General features: G+C 43.6%; 1 protein-coding gene across 1 annotated transcript in view; it reads left to right on the plus strand.

The window, feature by feature from the left end:
* LOC137378035 (bactericidal permeability-increasing protein-like) overlaps nt 1–17,339 on the plus strand; it is a 62,292-nt gene that overhangs the window by 26,029 nt on the left and 18,924 nt on the right. Inside the window, exons 8-12 of the mRNA XM_068048076.1 lie at nt 662–753; nt 1,328–1,504; nt 4,267–4,326; nt 4,480–4,647; nt 4,751–4,818. Coding sequence (XP_067904177.1) covers nt 662–753; nt 1,328–1,504; nt 4,267–4,326; nt 4,480–4,647; nt 4,751–4,818 — 565 coding nt within the window. The remainder of the gene's footprint in view (nt 1–661; nt 754–1,327; nt 1,505–4,266; nt 4,327–4,479; nt 4,648–4,750; nt 4,819–17,339) is intronic.

The raw sequence follows: 17,339 nt of genomic DNA on the forward strand, positions 1-17,339 counted from the left end.
GCTTGGTGATGAGTGTGCAGGAGACAACATGGAATGAAGTTCTGAATTAACTGAAATCTGTGAAGGTTGGAAGCGAGGAGCCTGGTGAAGAGAACATTTAAGAGATCGATGCTGAAAGTGACAAAGGGATGGATTAGGGCTTCAGCAGCAGTGGGGAGTAAGAGAGCTGTGTTCTAGAGGTGGAAGAATGTAGTCTTGGCAATGGACCAGATATGGAGTAAAAAAAAACTCATCTCGGGGGCAAACAGAGCAGCAATGTTGATTTCGTTTCTTTTTGACATTGAGCTGAAGGAATGTCCAACTCATTGAGAGATGGAGGACATCAAGGCCAAGCCTAGTTTTGCCCTCACTAAAAGTCCACACATTCACCTTGGAACAGGAACCAACTGCAGTCCTGACCTTTACTCTGGCCCAGATCAGATAATTGAGCATAGACTGGGAATCAAACCTGGGATCTTTCAGGTTGGTGTAGCTCAACATTAATCTAGACAACTCTTTAACCCACTAGGACATTGGCAGAATTACTGAGAGATCCAAAGCTGTGTACTTTAGAAGTTCATAATTTTTAGAATACATAATGTGACCAATTCAAAGACAATAATTTTTTAACTTTGTGAAGCCCAGTCTGATATTTAATGATTTTTTCCCTCTATGTTCCCAGTCTCTTACCGCATTGACAAATATGTTGAGCTTGACTATTCCCTGGTTAATCCAATTGCAATCACAAACACCTTCATGGACCTGGATTTGAAGGTATCTACTGATTCTGGCTGTGTGTGTGTGTCTGTGTGTGTTTATTCATGGGGAAGTGTATTTTACATTTTGCTTTGAAATGTGACCCTTGGGCATAGGACATTTTTCAAGGCAGTTTTTCATCAATGCCTTGTTTTTATGTGTCGTCAACATTATGGGGGCCTGTGTTGTTTTTTTTTAAGCTTTTCCTCAGCTTTCCTGAGTTTTGTTTGGTTGGCTTGTAGGGTGAGTACCCTCAAAAACTACACAGTAATGTCAAATGTAATTATCTGAATGAAGTGTGATTTGGATTCTAGCCAATAAGGGATATAGGGTCTGTCCCTTCGGCCGTTTCTGATCCATCTGCTCCTGTCATTACTCCCTTTGCTGCATTTTTTGCCACTGGCTCAGCGAGCTCGGAAGATAATTTGTACACAGGAACTTGAAAAAGGCTGAATAGATATGTCAAAAAATGAAATGTCAGTTCTGGAAACGTGCCTCCCCAATAACCTAGAACCTCTGAGAACAATAATCTGTCATCTCTGTTGATATGTATTGCAAACCTGACGTTTGATGTATTAAATCATTTTTCTAGGGTCAATTTTATAGAGTGGGACAACATAAAGAGCCTCCCTTCCGTCCACCCCCAGTTAGCCTCTCCAAACAAGCTAAACACATGATGTACTTGGGACTGTCGGACTTCTTTGCAAATTCAGCAGGATTTGCCTATTATGAAGCTGGAGCCTTGCGTATGAACATCACTGATAATATGGTACGTAGACTGTTCGTTCCATTTGTTCACAACCAGTGTAGATCCTGAAGTATTGGTCTCTTGTTCAGAGGACACAGTGTTCTCATTCAAATTCCACATCCTCACAGACTGGATGAGTTTTTGGAATGGAATGTTGCCAGTCATTGGAAGGCTCCATCACTGGAGGAACATCTGTTTGTGCTGCCAAATAGCTGGAATGTGAGATGATTCTCAGGGAGCCATTAGTCTGAATTTGGACTGGATGGTCCCATTTGAGTCGGCTGGCTAAAACTTCAAAACATGTAAACCAGATCCAAAAACTGTGTTTTTAAAACTACTTCTGTATCTCATGACGTGTGAGGTATGAAGTTTTCAGTGAATTTTCAATATCAATGAAACAGTAAAACATAAGAAGTTAAATCTTGAATGTTCAGTACCCCTTTCTCCAGCCCTATCTTTTTCACTTGGCGACTGTAAACTCAATGGCCTGGATGTTACTGAAATTCCGATGTCTGGCTCCGTTGCAGGGGGTGGGGGAGGGTGCGGGGCAGGGCTGGAAGATTGTGCCCACCATGGAGCCTGATGCCAGGAGTGCTGGGCCAGATTTTCCTGGTGGCAGCAAGCCCCACTACCACTGGACGACAGGACCCGGCTTAACATATTTAAATTAATCCAATGAATGCATTTAAATAAAATCAACAGCGATCTTACCTTCAGGCCGCGATCTTCCGAGCAGCAGTCGGCACTCACGCGCCTTCACTTTCCCGACCAGGGAAAGCTGGTGCCACCGTGGTGGGGAATGGGGGAATTTATGATTTTTACTGCAATGGGGTGGGGGGGGGGGGTGGCGGTGGCAGGGAACGGGATCAAATGTCAATTACTAATGTAGGGGAGGGTGGGAAGGGGTGACCTTTGCAATTTGATCAGTTTGGAGGGTGAAAGGTCAAGTCTTGCAGGCAAGTGTTTTGAGGGGGAGGGGGGAGGAGGGCAAATATCATATTTAATTGTTATTGAGGGGGGAAAAGGGGCAATAGGTTCTAATGTGGTACATTGGGGGGGTATTCCTTTAAAAATTTAAATGAGTCGGCAGGGCTGGCTGCCGTTTAAAAATGGATCGCTGAGCCTGGAAGGTGGGAGAAGAAAATCCAGCCCAATGTATTTTGCTAATTGTTGTTACATCAAGTTGCTCCTCAAGGATGAAATAGAAGGCAGTACCGGACTACATATCTCAATTGTCCAATGAAATCCCAACATGTATTTTCAAACCTGCTCTGTTTTCCTGACTTTCTGAGATTTCAAAATGTCTTTCAAGCCTAAAGCTTGAAATTATTCACTTTGGTAGGATAAAAAAGCAGAATAATTTTAAAAGGTGAGAAACTATTAAAATGTTGGGATTCAGAGGGATTTGGGAGATCTTGTTTATGAATCACAGAAAGTTATCATGCAGGTGAGGCAAGCAATTAAGGAGGACAATAGTCTGTTTGCCTTTAGTGCAAGGGAGTAGGCATACAAGAGTAAGGAAGTCTTGCTGTAGTAATGTAGAGCTTTGGTGTACTGTGTACAGTTTTAGTCTCTTTACCTAAGGAAGGATATACTTGTCTTAGAGGGAGTGCAATGAAGGTTGAATCCTGGGATGCGAGGACTGTCCTGTGAAAAGTGATTGAGTAGAATGGGCCTCTATTCTCTACAGTTTAGAAGAATGAGAGGTGATCGCATTGAAACATATAAAATTCTTAGAGGGCTCGACAGGGTAGATGCTGAGAAGCTGTGTCACCTGGCTGGAAAGTCTAGAACTGGGGGGGGGGGGGGGGGGGAGTTAGTCTTAGGATAAAGGGTCAGTCATTTAGGATTGAGATGTTTCTTCACTCAGAGTGTTGTGAATCATTGGAATTCTCTACCCCAGAGAGCTGTAGGTACTCAGTCAATGAGTGTATTCAAGGCTGTGATTGATAGATTTTTGGACACTAAGGGATCAAGGGATGTGGAGATAGGACAGGAAAGTGGAGCTGATGTATAAAATAATGGTGGATCAGGCTCGAGGGACCGTACGACCTACTCCTCCTCCTCATTTCTTATGCTTTAATGTTCCTATGTTCTTATGACCTTTGATTTCTTTTTGGCGGTACAATATCTGAAGGGTAATGTATATTTAGAATATGTTAGTTTCATTTCTGCACATCTTGGTAAGAAGGAATAAAGATTTATTGTATTTTGATGCTGTAATCTTAATATGTTGATCCCTTCAGGTGTGAGAGCAAAAGAAATTAAGCACATTCCAGAGTGAAGCTTCCTTCATTTTTATTTTCCATTTGTGGAGGTTATATCACAGCGTTAGAAAAGAATGGTTCAAAATGGATGTATTAGATTTGAATACCCAGAGTGCAATAAATGTTAGAATTATATCCCTGATTTTGGCCATTTTTCTGTGGTTTTCAGAGTCTGTTTCCTTGTTTTTCGAGTTTGCAGGTTGAGGGACATGACCAAGATCAACGATCAATCACTTTAAACCAATCTAAACTTAATCATAGAGAGCAAATTCTTTAGAAATATTGTATTCTTTTCAATGTTTACCAAATTCTCTGGGCCAGGATCTGTACAATCTGTGAGGCCAATTGGGAACATAATAACTCAAATCCAACCTCAGAAGTGCACACGGGTTTTGAAATCCAGATTATGCTCCATTTATAACTGCTATGTCACACTTCCCTTTGCAAATTGTTTAACAAAATATTCACACAAAATACTGTAACAACTTTGGCTGATTGACTTTTTGTTTTCTCCAGATTCCAAAACACCTTCCGGTCAGATTAAACACATCCACCTTTGGTGTTTTGATACCTCAGGTAAGTGCTTCATGAGGTTTGCATACTTTGTTACCTGATATTAACGGTCTCTATTCACTTCCACCCTGGCACAGTCTCCAGATAATAACACTTTGTACCCTGTCCCCAAGGGGAAAATGATGTAAATATTAATAAGCTTGTACCTGTCTCCAGGTGGAGAAGCTCTATCCCAACATGCTGATACTAATGAACCTTCATGCCAGTCGACAGCCCGTTCTGAAGTCCACATCGAACAACATCACCGTTCAAGTGTATGGTGCTATTGATACATTTGCAATTCTTCCAAATTCATCTCTCGCACCGCTTTTTGTCCTGGACATCGTGAGTACAGTTATGAAAATCTTATTTGTCTGTGATGCATCCTAATATTTTTACATTCAAAGTTGCCATGAGATATTTTATGATGTGTTTCTGATCGTTACAGTATGCCAGTGTGTCTGCTAAGGTAGCTATCTCTAACATGAAACTCATTGGATCCTTGACACTCAACAGGTAAGAAAGAAAGAAAAATTTGCATTTATATAGTGCCTATCACAGGGTCAGTCACTGATGTAATATAGGGAAATTTGGCAACCAATTTGCACACAGCAAGGTTTAACAAACAGCAATGAGATCATTACTAGAAAATCTCTTTTAGTGATGTTGGTTGAGGGATAAATATTGACCAGGACACGGGGAGAACACCCTGCTCTTGTTTGAATGGTGCCATTGGATCCTTTATGTCCACCTTAGAGGGCAAACGGGGTCTCAGTTTAATGTTTTATCCAAAAGAAGTTGCAGCACTCCTTCAGTACTAAACACTGAAGTGTCAGCTTAGAATACATACTCAAGTCTCGAGTGGGACTTGAACCAACAATCTTCTGACCCAAAGACAAGAGCACTACCCACAGATAACAACAGGTAGATGCTTCATTTCAATATTGAGTGCCCAAATGCATCGACCTACCAATTTCCACTCATTGCCAGCTGCCCATAGTCAATTTACATGAACAGACCAGGAAGGACTTAGGTCCAAATATCAGCCTATGCTGAACTCAGAAAGGCCACCAGTAGTTGAACTCAGTGTTGCCGCACCAGGAATATTCAGTCAGAATTCTCTCTCATGATTCTTACTCAGTGACTCCTATGGAAATATGTGCAAGTGTGGGCATTGGGCAAGGAATGCATCAGGTGTGTAACTTTCACTATCTAGCTCAAACATGAAGAATTCCCAAGTAGGTGAGGAATTGGAGGGCTGTTGTATCCCTACAGAAGGTGACTCCTTCATGAGGGGAGAAAGTGTTTATGTAAAAACTCTTACCCGACGCTGAAAAAAATGAAAAGCAACAATAATATTGTTTAATAAAAGCAAAATACTGTGGATGCTGGAAATCTGAAATAAAAACAAGAAATGCTGGAATCACTCAGCAGGTCTGGCAACATCTGTGGAAAGAGAAGCAGAGTTAACGTTTCGGGTCAGTGACCCTTCAATATTGTTTACATTGCAGTGCAGGCAGTTAGTGTTAAGGATCGTAAATGTCATTCCTAACATTCCCCTCACAGCGACAGTTGTGTGCCTGTTGCATTTATGACCTTATTACCGACGAATCAGAAGCTGCTATTTTTACCACAGCCGTCAACTATCTTTACTTGATGATTTGAATTAACTGTGGGAGTGAGCTTCTGTGAAAATGACGACAGGAACCAGCCTGTTTTGATTCATAGCCTTATTTTTAATTTGTTCATGGGATGTGGGCGTTGCTGGCTAGGCCAGCATTTACTGTCCATCACTAATTGCCCTTGAGCAGGTGGTGGTGAACTGCCTTCTTGAACGTCTGCAGTCCTTGGGGTGTAGGTACACCAACAGCGCTGTTAGGAAGGGAGTTCCAGGATTTTGATCCAGAGACAGTGAAGGAACAAAGAACAGTACAGCACAGGAACAGGCCACTCAGCCCGCCAAGCCTGCGCTAATCTTGATGCTTGCCTAAACTAAAACCTTTGGCACTTCCGGGGCCCATATCCCTCTATTTCCATCCTATTCATGTATTTGTCAAGATGCCTCTTAAACGTCGCTAACGTACCTGCTTCCACCACCTCCCCTGGCAGCAAGTTCCAGGCACTCACCACCCTCTGTGTAAAGAACTTGCCTCGCACATCTCCTCTAAACTTTGCCCCTCGCACCTTAAACCTATGTCCCCTAGTAACTGACTCTTCCACCCTGGGAAAAAGCTTCTGACTATCCACTCTGTCCATGCCGCTCATAACTTTGTAAACCTTTATCATGTCACCCCTCCATCTCCGTCATTCCAGTGAAAGCAATCCGAGTTTATCCAACCTCTCCTCATAGCTAATGCCCTCCAGAGCAGGCAACATCTTGGTAAACCTCTTCTGCACCCTCTCCAAAGCCTCCATGTCCTTCTGGTAGTGTGGCGACCAGAATTGCATGCAATATTCTAAGCGTGGCCTAACTAAAGTCCTGTACAGCTGCAGCATGACTTGCCAATTTTTATACTCTATGCCCTGACCGATGAAGGCAAGCATGCTGTATGCCTTCTTGACTACCTCATCCACCTGCGTTGCCACTTTCAGTGACCTGTGGATCTGTACGCCCAGATCTCTCTGCCTGTCAATATTCCTAAGGGTTCTGCCATTTACTGTATACTTCCCACCTGCATTAGACCTTCCAAAATGCATTACCTCACATTTGTCCAGATTAAACTCCATCTGCCATTTCTTCGCCCAAGTCTCCAACCGATCTATATCCTGCTGTATCCTCTGACAATCCTCATCACTATCCCCAACTCCACCAACCTTTGTGTCGTCCACAAACTTACTAATCAGACCAGCTACATTTTCCTCCAAATCATTTATATATACTACAAACAGCAAAGGTCCCAGCACTGATCCCTGCGGAACACCACTAGTCACAGCCCTCCATTCAGAAAAGCACCCTTCCACTGCTACCCTTTGTCTTCTATGACCGAGCCAGTTCTGTATCCATCTTGCCAGCTCACCTCTGATCCCGTGTGACTTTACCTTTTGTTCCAGTCTACCATGCGGGACCTTGTCAAAGGTTTTACTGAAGTCCATATAGACAACTTCCCCTGCCCTTCCTTCATCAATCGTCTTCGTCACTTCCTCAAAAACCTCAATCAAGTTAGTGAGACACGACCTCCCCTTCACAAAACCATGCTGCCTCTCACTAATAAGTTTGTTTGTTTCCAAATGGGAGTAAATCCTGTCCCGAAGAATCCTCTCTAATAATTTCCCTACCACTGACGTAAGGCTCACCAGCCTATAATTTCCTGGATTATCCTTGCTACCCTTCTTAAACAAAGGAACAACATTGGCTATTCTCCAGTCCTCTGGGACCTCACCTGTAGGATACCTCAATGAGGATACAAAGATTTCTGTCATGGCCCCAGCAATTTCTTCCCTTGCCTCCCTCAGTATTCTGGGGTAGATCCCATCAGGCCCTGGGGACTTACCTACCTTAATGCTTTGCAAGACACCCAACACCTCCTCCTGTTTGATAACGACATGACCGAGACTGTCTACACTCCCTTCTCTGGACTCATCATCCACCAAGTCCTTCTCTTTGGTGAATACTGATGCAAAGTATTCATTTAGTACCTCGCCCATTTCCTCTGGCTCCACACATAGATTCCCATCTCTGTCCCTGAGTGGGCCAACCCTTTCCCTGGTTACCCTCTTGCTCTTTATATATGTATAAAAAGCCTTGGGATTTTCCTTAATCCTGTTTGCCAATGACTTTTCCTGACCCCTTTTAGCCCTCCTGACTCTTTGCTTAAGTTCCTTCCTACTGTCTTTATATACCTCAAGGGCTTCGTCTGTTCTCAGCCTTCCAGCCCTTACGAATGCTTCCTCTTTCTTTTTGACTAGGCTCACAATATCCCGCGTTATCCAAGGTTCCCAAAACTTGCCAAACTTATCCTTCTTCCTCACAGGAACATGCTGGTCCTGGATGCTAATCAACTGACGTTTGAAGGACTCCCACATGTCAGATGTTGATTTACCCTCAAACAGCCGCCCCCAATCTAAATTCTTCAGTTCCTGCCTAATATTGTTATAATTAGCCTTCCCCCAATTTAGCACCTTCACCCGAGGACTACTCTTATCCTTATCCACAAGTACCTTAAAACTTATGGAATTATGGTCACTGTTCCCGAAATGCTCCCCTACTGAAACTTCGACCACCTGGCCGGCTCATTCCCCAATACCAGGTCCAGTACGGCCCCATCCCCAGTTGGACTATCTACATATTGTTTGAAGAAGCCCTCCTGGATGCTCCTTACAAATTCTGCCCCATCCAAGCCCCTAGCACTAAGTGAGTCCCAGTCAATATAGGGGAATTTAAAATCACCCACCACTACAACCCTGTTACCTTTACATCTTTCCAAAATCTGTCTACATATCTGCTCCTCTACCTCCCGCTGGCTGTTGGGAGGCCTGTAGTAAGCCCCCAACATCATGACTGCACCCTTCCTATTCCTGAGCTCCACCCATATTGCCTCGCTGCATGACCCCTCCGAGGTGTCCTCCCTCAGTAAAGCTGTGATATTCTCCTTAACCAGTAATGCAACTCCCCCACCCCTTTTACATCCCCCTCTATCCCGCCTGAAGCTTCTAAATCCCAGAACATTTAGCTGCCAATCCTGATATAATTCCTAGTCGGGATGGTGTGTGGCATGGAGGAGAACTTGTGGGTGGTGGTGTTCCCATGCATCTGCTGCCCTCGTCCTTCTAAGTGGGAGAGATTGGGGGTTTGGAAGGTGCTGTCGAAGGAGCCTTGGAGAGTTGCTGCAGTGCATCATGTCGATAGTACACACAGCCTTGTGCATTTCCAACTGTGAATCTATGAAACGAGGTAATGATGTAAAACAGGTCAGCTCTCAGATCCCACTAATACAAGGAAAAACAGGTAAAATTTCTTTTGTGAAAGTATCCAGCACCAAGTCCTTGAGGTAGGTTACCAACCCTCCAGTGTTTAATTTTCTTTGATCACTTTCCTTTATTAACTATAAAAATAACAGAGATTGAGAAAATATGTCTCTTTGACTTGCAGGAGGTAGGTCATGTGATATAACCTCCAGGTGTACATCCAACCAGAGTTGGCAACCTTACCTGGAGAGTGCTGTTATTTGGACATGCTGAGAAATATTTCTAGTTTGGTAGGCCCTGGATCTTGGCCGTGGAAAGGAGGATGTGTAGGTGGCCTATAAAAGTTGTTAACCTGGAAACTCCAGTTCTGGGAGAGAGACAGAACGAGATGGAGCAAGAGAAGCCGCTGTGCAGGCCATCGAATTTGCTTATCAAGGCAATGCAGAGAAACAGTTAAAAAACCAAACAGAATAACTGGATACATAACCAAAGCAACGGACTATCAGTCTACAGAGATGTTAATAATGGCCCAGACAATCAACACTTAGAATGTTGTGTTCACAGTTCAAAATGGAGATACAGGTATTAGAGATTGGATGGAAGAGCAATAAAACTGATCCCAAATGAAAAAAGCAAAAAAGATTAGAGAAGCTCAAGTGCTGTGGTATAGTGAGAAGGTGATTAAGGAGTGACCCCACTGCAGTATATAAAGTATTAAATGGCAGAGATGAGGTGAATTCTGAAAATCATTTTGTCAGTCAGTCGAACAAAGTTTCATAAACTTAATGAAAATTCTTAACAGATCTTGGAAACAAATACTTTTACTCAGAAGATTTGGAAAGTAGTGGAAGCAAAGGGCAGTTCAAGAAGTGTTTGGATATTGGGCTGGGTGGATGAAAATGCTAGAGGGGCAAGTTCAATGATTTTGAATGGCCTTTGTTTGTCCTTAACTTTCCTTATCTTCTTAAAATGGAAACTCAAATATTGGTAGCATTTTGTGAAACTTACCCCAAAGCAGTGTGAGTGTGGACAGAAAGACAGGATAAGAGAGGGAAGGAGATTTGAGAGCCAAGAACTCAAAATCAGACACTGTTAACCAAGTAATTCATTTGCTTTTTTAACCACCTTAGCAGCTTACCCTGCCACCTTTTAAGGATTTGTGTATATGGACACCAAGTTCTCTGCTCATCTATGCTTTTAAAATCATGCTATTTATAGTATACCATCTTTCCATATTCGACCTCTCGAAATGCATGACTTCATATTTCTTCACATTGAACTCCATCTGCCATGCTTCTGCCCATTTCACCATTCTTTCTATGTTATCCTGAAGCCTATAACTATCCCTCATCACAGTCTACTATTTTGCCAGGTTTTGCAATATCTACAACCTTTATAATGCTGCTCCCTACACCCGAGACATTTATATAAACTGCAAAGAGTAATGGACCCAAAAAAGACCTGATGCATCACCAGTCCACTTGTCTGAGAAACATTCATCGATCCACTATCTTTTGCCTTCTGTCACTGAACCAATTTTGTATCTATACGACTAATTTCACCTTTATTCCGTGGGCTTTCATCTTTTTAATAAGCCTCCTGTTTGACACTTTGTCAAAAGGTTTCCAAAAATCAATATATACATCTACTGCACAACCTTGATCAACATTCTCTGTTATCACAATTTGCCTTTAATAAATCCATGCTGGCACTCTTTGATTAACCCATGCCTTTCCAAATGAAAGTTTATTTTGTCCCTGATAATGGTTTCCAATACGTTCCCCTCCACCAATGTGAAACTGACTGCTCTGTAATTTCCTTCTTTATCCCACTCCCCTTTCTTAAATAGTGGTATAACATTACCAACTCTCCAGTTCTCTAGCACTTCTCCCATATTCAGTGAGGATTAAAAGATTGTGATCAATGCCTTTGCTATTTCTACCTTTGCTTCTATCAGCAATCTAGGATGCTGGACCACATGACTTACCAACTTTCAGTAATGTTGATCTTTTTAGTACATCTTCTCTATTACTTTCCTGGCGATAACTTTTCTCTCCTCTTTTATTGTAACCTTAACATCATCTGCTTCCTTTGTGAACACAGATGCAAAGTACTTCTTTAATACTTTAGCCATGTCCTCTGCCTTTACATGAAGATTTCCCTTTGGGTCCTTAACAGGCCCAACTTTCCCTAGCTAATCACTTACATTTTATAAGTTCAATTTAATGTGTGCTAGTCTTTTCTCATGACTTCTCTTTGCCTCCTGTATTATTTTTTTCAGTTCCCTCCTGTACTTTCCATAATTTTCCAGGTTATTATCTGAATCGTGCTCTTGACATTTGTCAGAAGCCTCCTTTTTCTGTTTTATTTGAACTTTTATTTCCTTTGTTAGGCAGAGTGCATTAGCTTTGGATGCTGTACGTTTACCATCAAAGGGATATGTTTAGTGTGTATCAGAACTATCCCTTCACTCCACTGCTCTGTTACTGCTTTATCCTGCAATCACCTTTTCCAATCGACCTCTGTTGGTTCCTTCCGAAATCATTGAAATTAGCTTTTTCCCAGTTCAGCATTTTTACCTTTGATAGTTTCTGATCTGTTTCCATAATTGTTCTGAACCAAATTATGTTGTGGTCGCTGTTAGCCAGATGATTTCCTACTGTACCATACTCCACTTGCCCTACATCATTTCCCAGAACCAGATCCAACACTGCTTCCTCCCTTGTAAGCCCACCGACTCCCACAGCTACCTTGATTATGCTTCCTCACACCCCACTTTCTGTAAGGATTCTATTCCATTCTCCCAGTTTTTCCATCTTCATTACATCTGTTCGAACAATGCAAATTTATTTTTATTCATTCCTGGGATGTGGGCGTCACTGGCCAGGCATCTTCATAGTTTAAACTATTGTTTCTTTGGAGTCTGTGCTAGTGCCTGCTTCATATACTTACATAGCAATAATCGCTGCAGTGAAGGACTTGAATATATATATAAATATATATATATAGTGGGATTCCTCAGGGTTAGTTCCAGGACCATTGCTTTTCTTGCTGTATATTAATGACTTAGACTTTTTTTTAATTCATTCATGGGATGTGGGCGTCCCTGGCTATGCCAACATTTATTGCCTATCCCTAATTGCGCTTGAGAAGGTGGTGGCGAACTGCCATCTTGAACCGCTGCAGTCCATGTGGGATAGGCATACCCACAGTGCTGTTAGGAAGGGAGTTCCAGGATTTTGACCCATCGACAGTGAAGGAACGGCGATATAATTCCAAGTAAGAATGGTGTGTGGCTTGGAGGGGAACTTGCAGGTGGTGGTGTTCCCATGCATGTGCTGCCCTTGTCCTTCTCGATGGTAGAGGTTGTGGGTTTGGAAGGTGCTGTCTAAGGAGTCTTGGTGCATTGCTGCAGTGCATCTTGTAGATGGTACACATTACTGTCACTGTGCGGAGGCAGTGGAGGGAGTGAATATTTGCTTTGTCCTGGATGGTGTCAAGCTTCTTGAGTGTTGTTGGAGCTGGAGAGTATTCCATCACACTCCTGACTTGATGGTGGACAGGCTTTGGGGAGTCAGGAGATGAGTTACTCGTCGCAGGATTCCTAGCCTCTGACCTGCTTTTGTAGCCACGGTATTTATACGGCTAATCCAGTTCAATGGTAACCCCCAGGATGTTGATAGTGGGGGATTCAGTGATCGTAATGCCATTGAATGTCAAGGGTAGATGGCTAGATTCTCTCTTGTTGGAGATGGTGATTGCCTGGCACTTGTGTGGCATAAATGTTATTTGCCACTTATCAGCCCAAGCCTGGATATTGTCCAGGTCTTGCTGCATTTGTGCACGGACTGCTTCAGTATCTGAGGAGTCGTGAATGGTGCTGAACATTGTGCAATCATCAGCAAACATCCCAATTTCTGACCTTTTGATTGAAGGAAGGTCATTGATGAAGCAGCTGAAGATGGTTGGGCCTAGGACACAACCCTGAGGAACTCCTGCAGTGATGTCCTGGAGCTGAGACAATTGACCTCCAACAACCACAACCATCTTCCTTTGCACTGGATACGACTCCAACCAGCGTAGAGTTTTCCACCTGATTCCCATTGACTCCAGATTTGCTGGGGCTCATTGATGCCGTACTCGGTCAAATGCTGCCTTGATGTCAAGGGCAGTCACTCTCACCTCCCCTCTTAGCTCAGGTCTTTTGTCCGTGTTTGAACCAAGGCTGTAATGAGGTCTTGAGCTGAGTGGCCCTGGCAGAACCCAAACTGAGCATCAGTGAGCAGGTTATTGCTAAGCAAGTGCCACTTGATAGCACTGTTGATGACACCTTCCATCACTTTGCTGATGATTGAAAGTAGAGTGATGGGATGGTAATTGGCCGGGTTGGACTGGTCCTGCCTTTTGTGCACAGGACATACCTGGTCAATTTTCCATATTGCCGGGTAGTTGCCGCTTTTGATAAGTCCTGCTTAAGAAGGTAAGAGCCCATGGGATACTGGGCAATTTGGAAAATTGTATCCAAAATTGGCTTAGTGGCAGGAGGCAGAGGTTGATGGTCGAGGGTTGTTTTTGCGAGTGGGGGCCTGTAACCAATGGTGTACCGCAGGGATTGGTGCTGGGAGTCTTACTGTTTGTAGTGTGCATTAATGATTTAGACGTGAATATTGGAGGTATGATCAGTAATTTCGCCGATGACACAAAAATTGGTGGTGTCGTAAATAGTGAGGAGGAAAGCCTTAGATTACAGGACGATGTAGATGGGCTGATAAGATGGGCGGAGCAGTGGCAAATGGAATTTAATCCTGAGAAGTGTGTGATGATGCATTTTAGGAGGACTAACAAGGCAAGGGAATATACAATGGATGGTAGGACCCCAGGAAGTACAGAGGGTCAGAAGGACCTTGGTGTACTTGTCCATAGATCACTGAAGGCAGCAGCACAGTTAGATAAGGTCGTTAGGAAGGCATATGGGATACTTGCCTTTATTAGCCGAGGCATGGAATATAACAGCAGGGAGGTTATGATGGAGCTGTATAAAACACTAGTTAGGCCACAGCTGGAGTACTGTGTACAGTTCTGGTCGCCACACTATAGGAAGGATGTGATTGCACTGGAGAGGGTGCAGAGGAGATTCACCAGGATGTTGCCTGGGCTGGAGCATTTCAGCTATGAAGAAAAACTGGATAGGCTGGGGTTGTTTTCCTTTGTGCAGAGACGGCTGAGGGGAGACCTGATAGAGGCACACAAAATTATAAGAGGCATAGATAGAGTAGATAGGAAAAAACTTTTTCCCTAAGTGGAGGTGTCAATAACCAGCTCGCATAGATTTATGGGAAGGGGCAGGAGGTTTAGAGGGGTTTTGAAGAAATTGTTTTCACTGAGAGGGTGGTTGGAATTGGGAACACACTGCCTGAAGGGATGGTAGAGGCAGGAACCCCCACAGCATTTAAGAAGTATTTAGATGAGCACTTGAAATGCCATAGCCTTCAAGGCTACGCGCCAAGTGCTGGAAAATGGGATGAGAATACATAGAAGCTTGATGGCCGGCATGGACACGATGGGCCGAGGGGCCTGTTTCTGTGCTGTATAACTCTATAACTCTATGCCAGTGTTGCAGCTGTACTGGCACAGCTTGGCTAGGGGTGCGGCAAGTTCTGCAGCACAGGTCTTCAGTACTATTGATGGAATGTTGTCAGGCCCCAAAACCTTTGCAGTATCCAGTGCCTTCAATCATTCTTGATATCACGCGGAGTGAATCAAATTGGCTGAAGACTGGCATCTGTGATGCTGGGGCCTTCAGGAGGAAGCTGAGATGGATTATCAGGTTGGCACTTCTGGCTGAAGATTGTTGCAAATGCTTCAGCCTTGTTTTTTGCACTTATGTTGTAGCCTCCACCATCATTGAGGATGGGGATATTTGTGGAGTCACCTCCTCCAGTTAGATTCGATTCGAGATACAGCACTGAAACAGGCCCTTCGGTCCACCGAGTCTGTGCCGAACATCAACCACCCATTTATACTAATCCTACACGAATCCCATATTCCTACCAAACATCCCCACCTGTCCCTATATTTCCCTACCACCTACCTACACTAGTGACAATTTACCTATCAACCTGCAAGTCTTTTGGCTTGTGGGAGGAAACCGGAGCACCCGGAGAAAACCCACGCAGACACAGGGAGAACTTGCAAACTCCACACAGGCAGTACCTGGAATCGAACCCGGGTCCCTGGAGCTGTGAGGCTGCGGTGCTGTGCCGCCCTAAAGTTAGTTGTTTAATTATCCACCACCATTCACAACTGGATATGGCAGGACTGCAGAGCTTAGATCTGATCCGTCCATTATTGGATTGCTTAGCTCTATTGCATGCTGCTTATGCTGTTTGGCATGCAAGTAGTCCCGGCTTGTAGCTTCACCAGGTTGACATCTCATTTTGAAGTATGCCTGGTGCTGCTCTTGGCGATGCCCTGCTGCACTCTTCATTGAACCAAGGTTGGTCTCCCGGCTTGATGGTAATGGTCGAGTGTGGGATATGCCGGACCATGAGGTTACAGATTGTGGTGGAGTACAATTCTGCTGCTGCTGATGGCCCACAGAGCCTCCTGGACGCCCAGTTTTGCATTGCTAAATGTGTTCGGAATCTATCCCATTTAGTACAGTGGTAGTGCCACACAACACGATGGAGGGTATCCTCAATGTGAAGCTGTGACTTTGTCTCCACAAGGACTGTGTGGTAGTCACTCCTACCAATACTGTCATGGGCAGATGCAACTGCGGCAGGCAGATTGGTGATGACGAGGTCAAGTATATCTTTCCCTCTTGTTACAACCAGGTGAGGAAGGTGTCTCGGGGTCTTTCTCAGCCTTCACCTGGTCCTATTATAGCAGGATTTTGTTTTGAGCTCCCCCTTGGTGAATCCTTGTTCACCGTTTCAAAATTATAAGGCAAAGAAATGAGCACAAACAGACTTTCTTAGGTTTAAAGAAGAAAAGTGAAATTTATTAAACTTAAACTCTAATTCGGTTAACGCCTACAGATACATGCCACGCCCCATGCTAGCATGCATACGCAATAGGCACATGCAAATAGAGACAGAAAAAAGAAGAAAAAATAAAGTAGAGAGGTTTGAGGCAATCTCTGAAGATGGATATTTGTTACTGTGCTTCGAGCTTGATGTAATCTTGTTTGTAGGTAGATCTTGCTTTTCATTGGGGCCCAGTATTCTTCTTAAACCTTGTTCACTGTTGGAGACTTTTCTCTCTTGGGGTTCATATGTCTTCAATGGATTCTGAAGCTGGTGAAAGCAGACAGGAGAGGTGGCAGCAAGCCAGCCACGAGAGGTCTTTTCAGTCTAGCAGCAAACAGCTTTCTGATTTCAAATTCTCTGTGGCAAGTTCAAATTCAAAAGCTCAGGTTGCCCAGCAGGTTAGTCATGTGACTAGGGGTGTGTGGCCACGTCCGTTTGTACATTCGGCCATCTTAGCAGTCAACCTGGAATGTAAGCTCCTCCACCCTCAACATCTGGTAATCAAAAGTCCATTGTGGATTAAATTGGAGCAGGGAGTGACTATGCAAATGTCTTTCCAGTTGAGAGTCTGTTTTTACTCCAAGAACAGTTTAAAAATCAATGTTCATGTAGCAAAATTAATGTGCCTCTTTCTTGGCAGGTGGGGGCCTGCATGGCACCTCCACACCCAGGGGAATGAAATGCAATTTGAAACAAAATGGTGCATTTCATTAAAAGGTTTGAGAGAAATATAAGATACAGAAAGAAAAATCATGCATTTCTCTCATTCGTTTCCATTCATTCAGCAATCTTAAAGCCTATTAAAATTGTTTGTCCTGGGTGCCAATGCTGCTTTAATTTGCCCTTTTTTGGTATCCCAGGAGCCATGTGGTTCTTTGGGGAAGCTTTTCTTCAGTTTTCCCATTGCGATGACTGCCTAGGGTTTTGTTCCTGTTGATGTAATTTTTTTCAGGAGAGTTAGGAGTGGACAGGTCTATCCTGAACTCTCTTTCAGCGCTTTGCTGAGTCATGCAAAGACTTTTGACTTCAAGGGATGGGTGGTTCTCTTTTTCTCTGACTGTGGGGGATGATTCTTTGTTAATTTCCCCTTTGTTCTCTGGG

This window comes from Heterodontus francisci, chromosome 16 (assembly GCF_036365525.1).
Source record: "Heterodontus francisci isolate sHetFra1 chromosome 16, sHetFra1.hap1, whole genome shotgun sequence".
Taxonomy (NCBI): Eukaryota; Metazoa; Chordata; class Chondrichthyes; order Heterodontiformes; family Heterodontidae; genus Heterodontus; species Heterodontus francisci.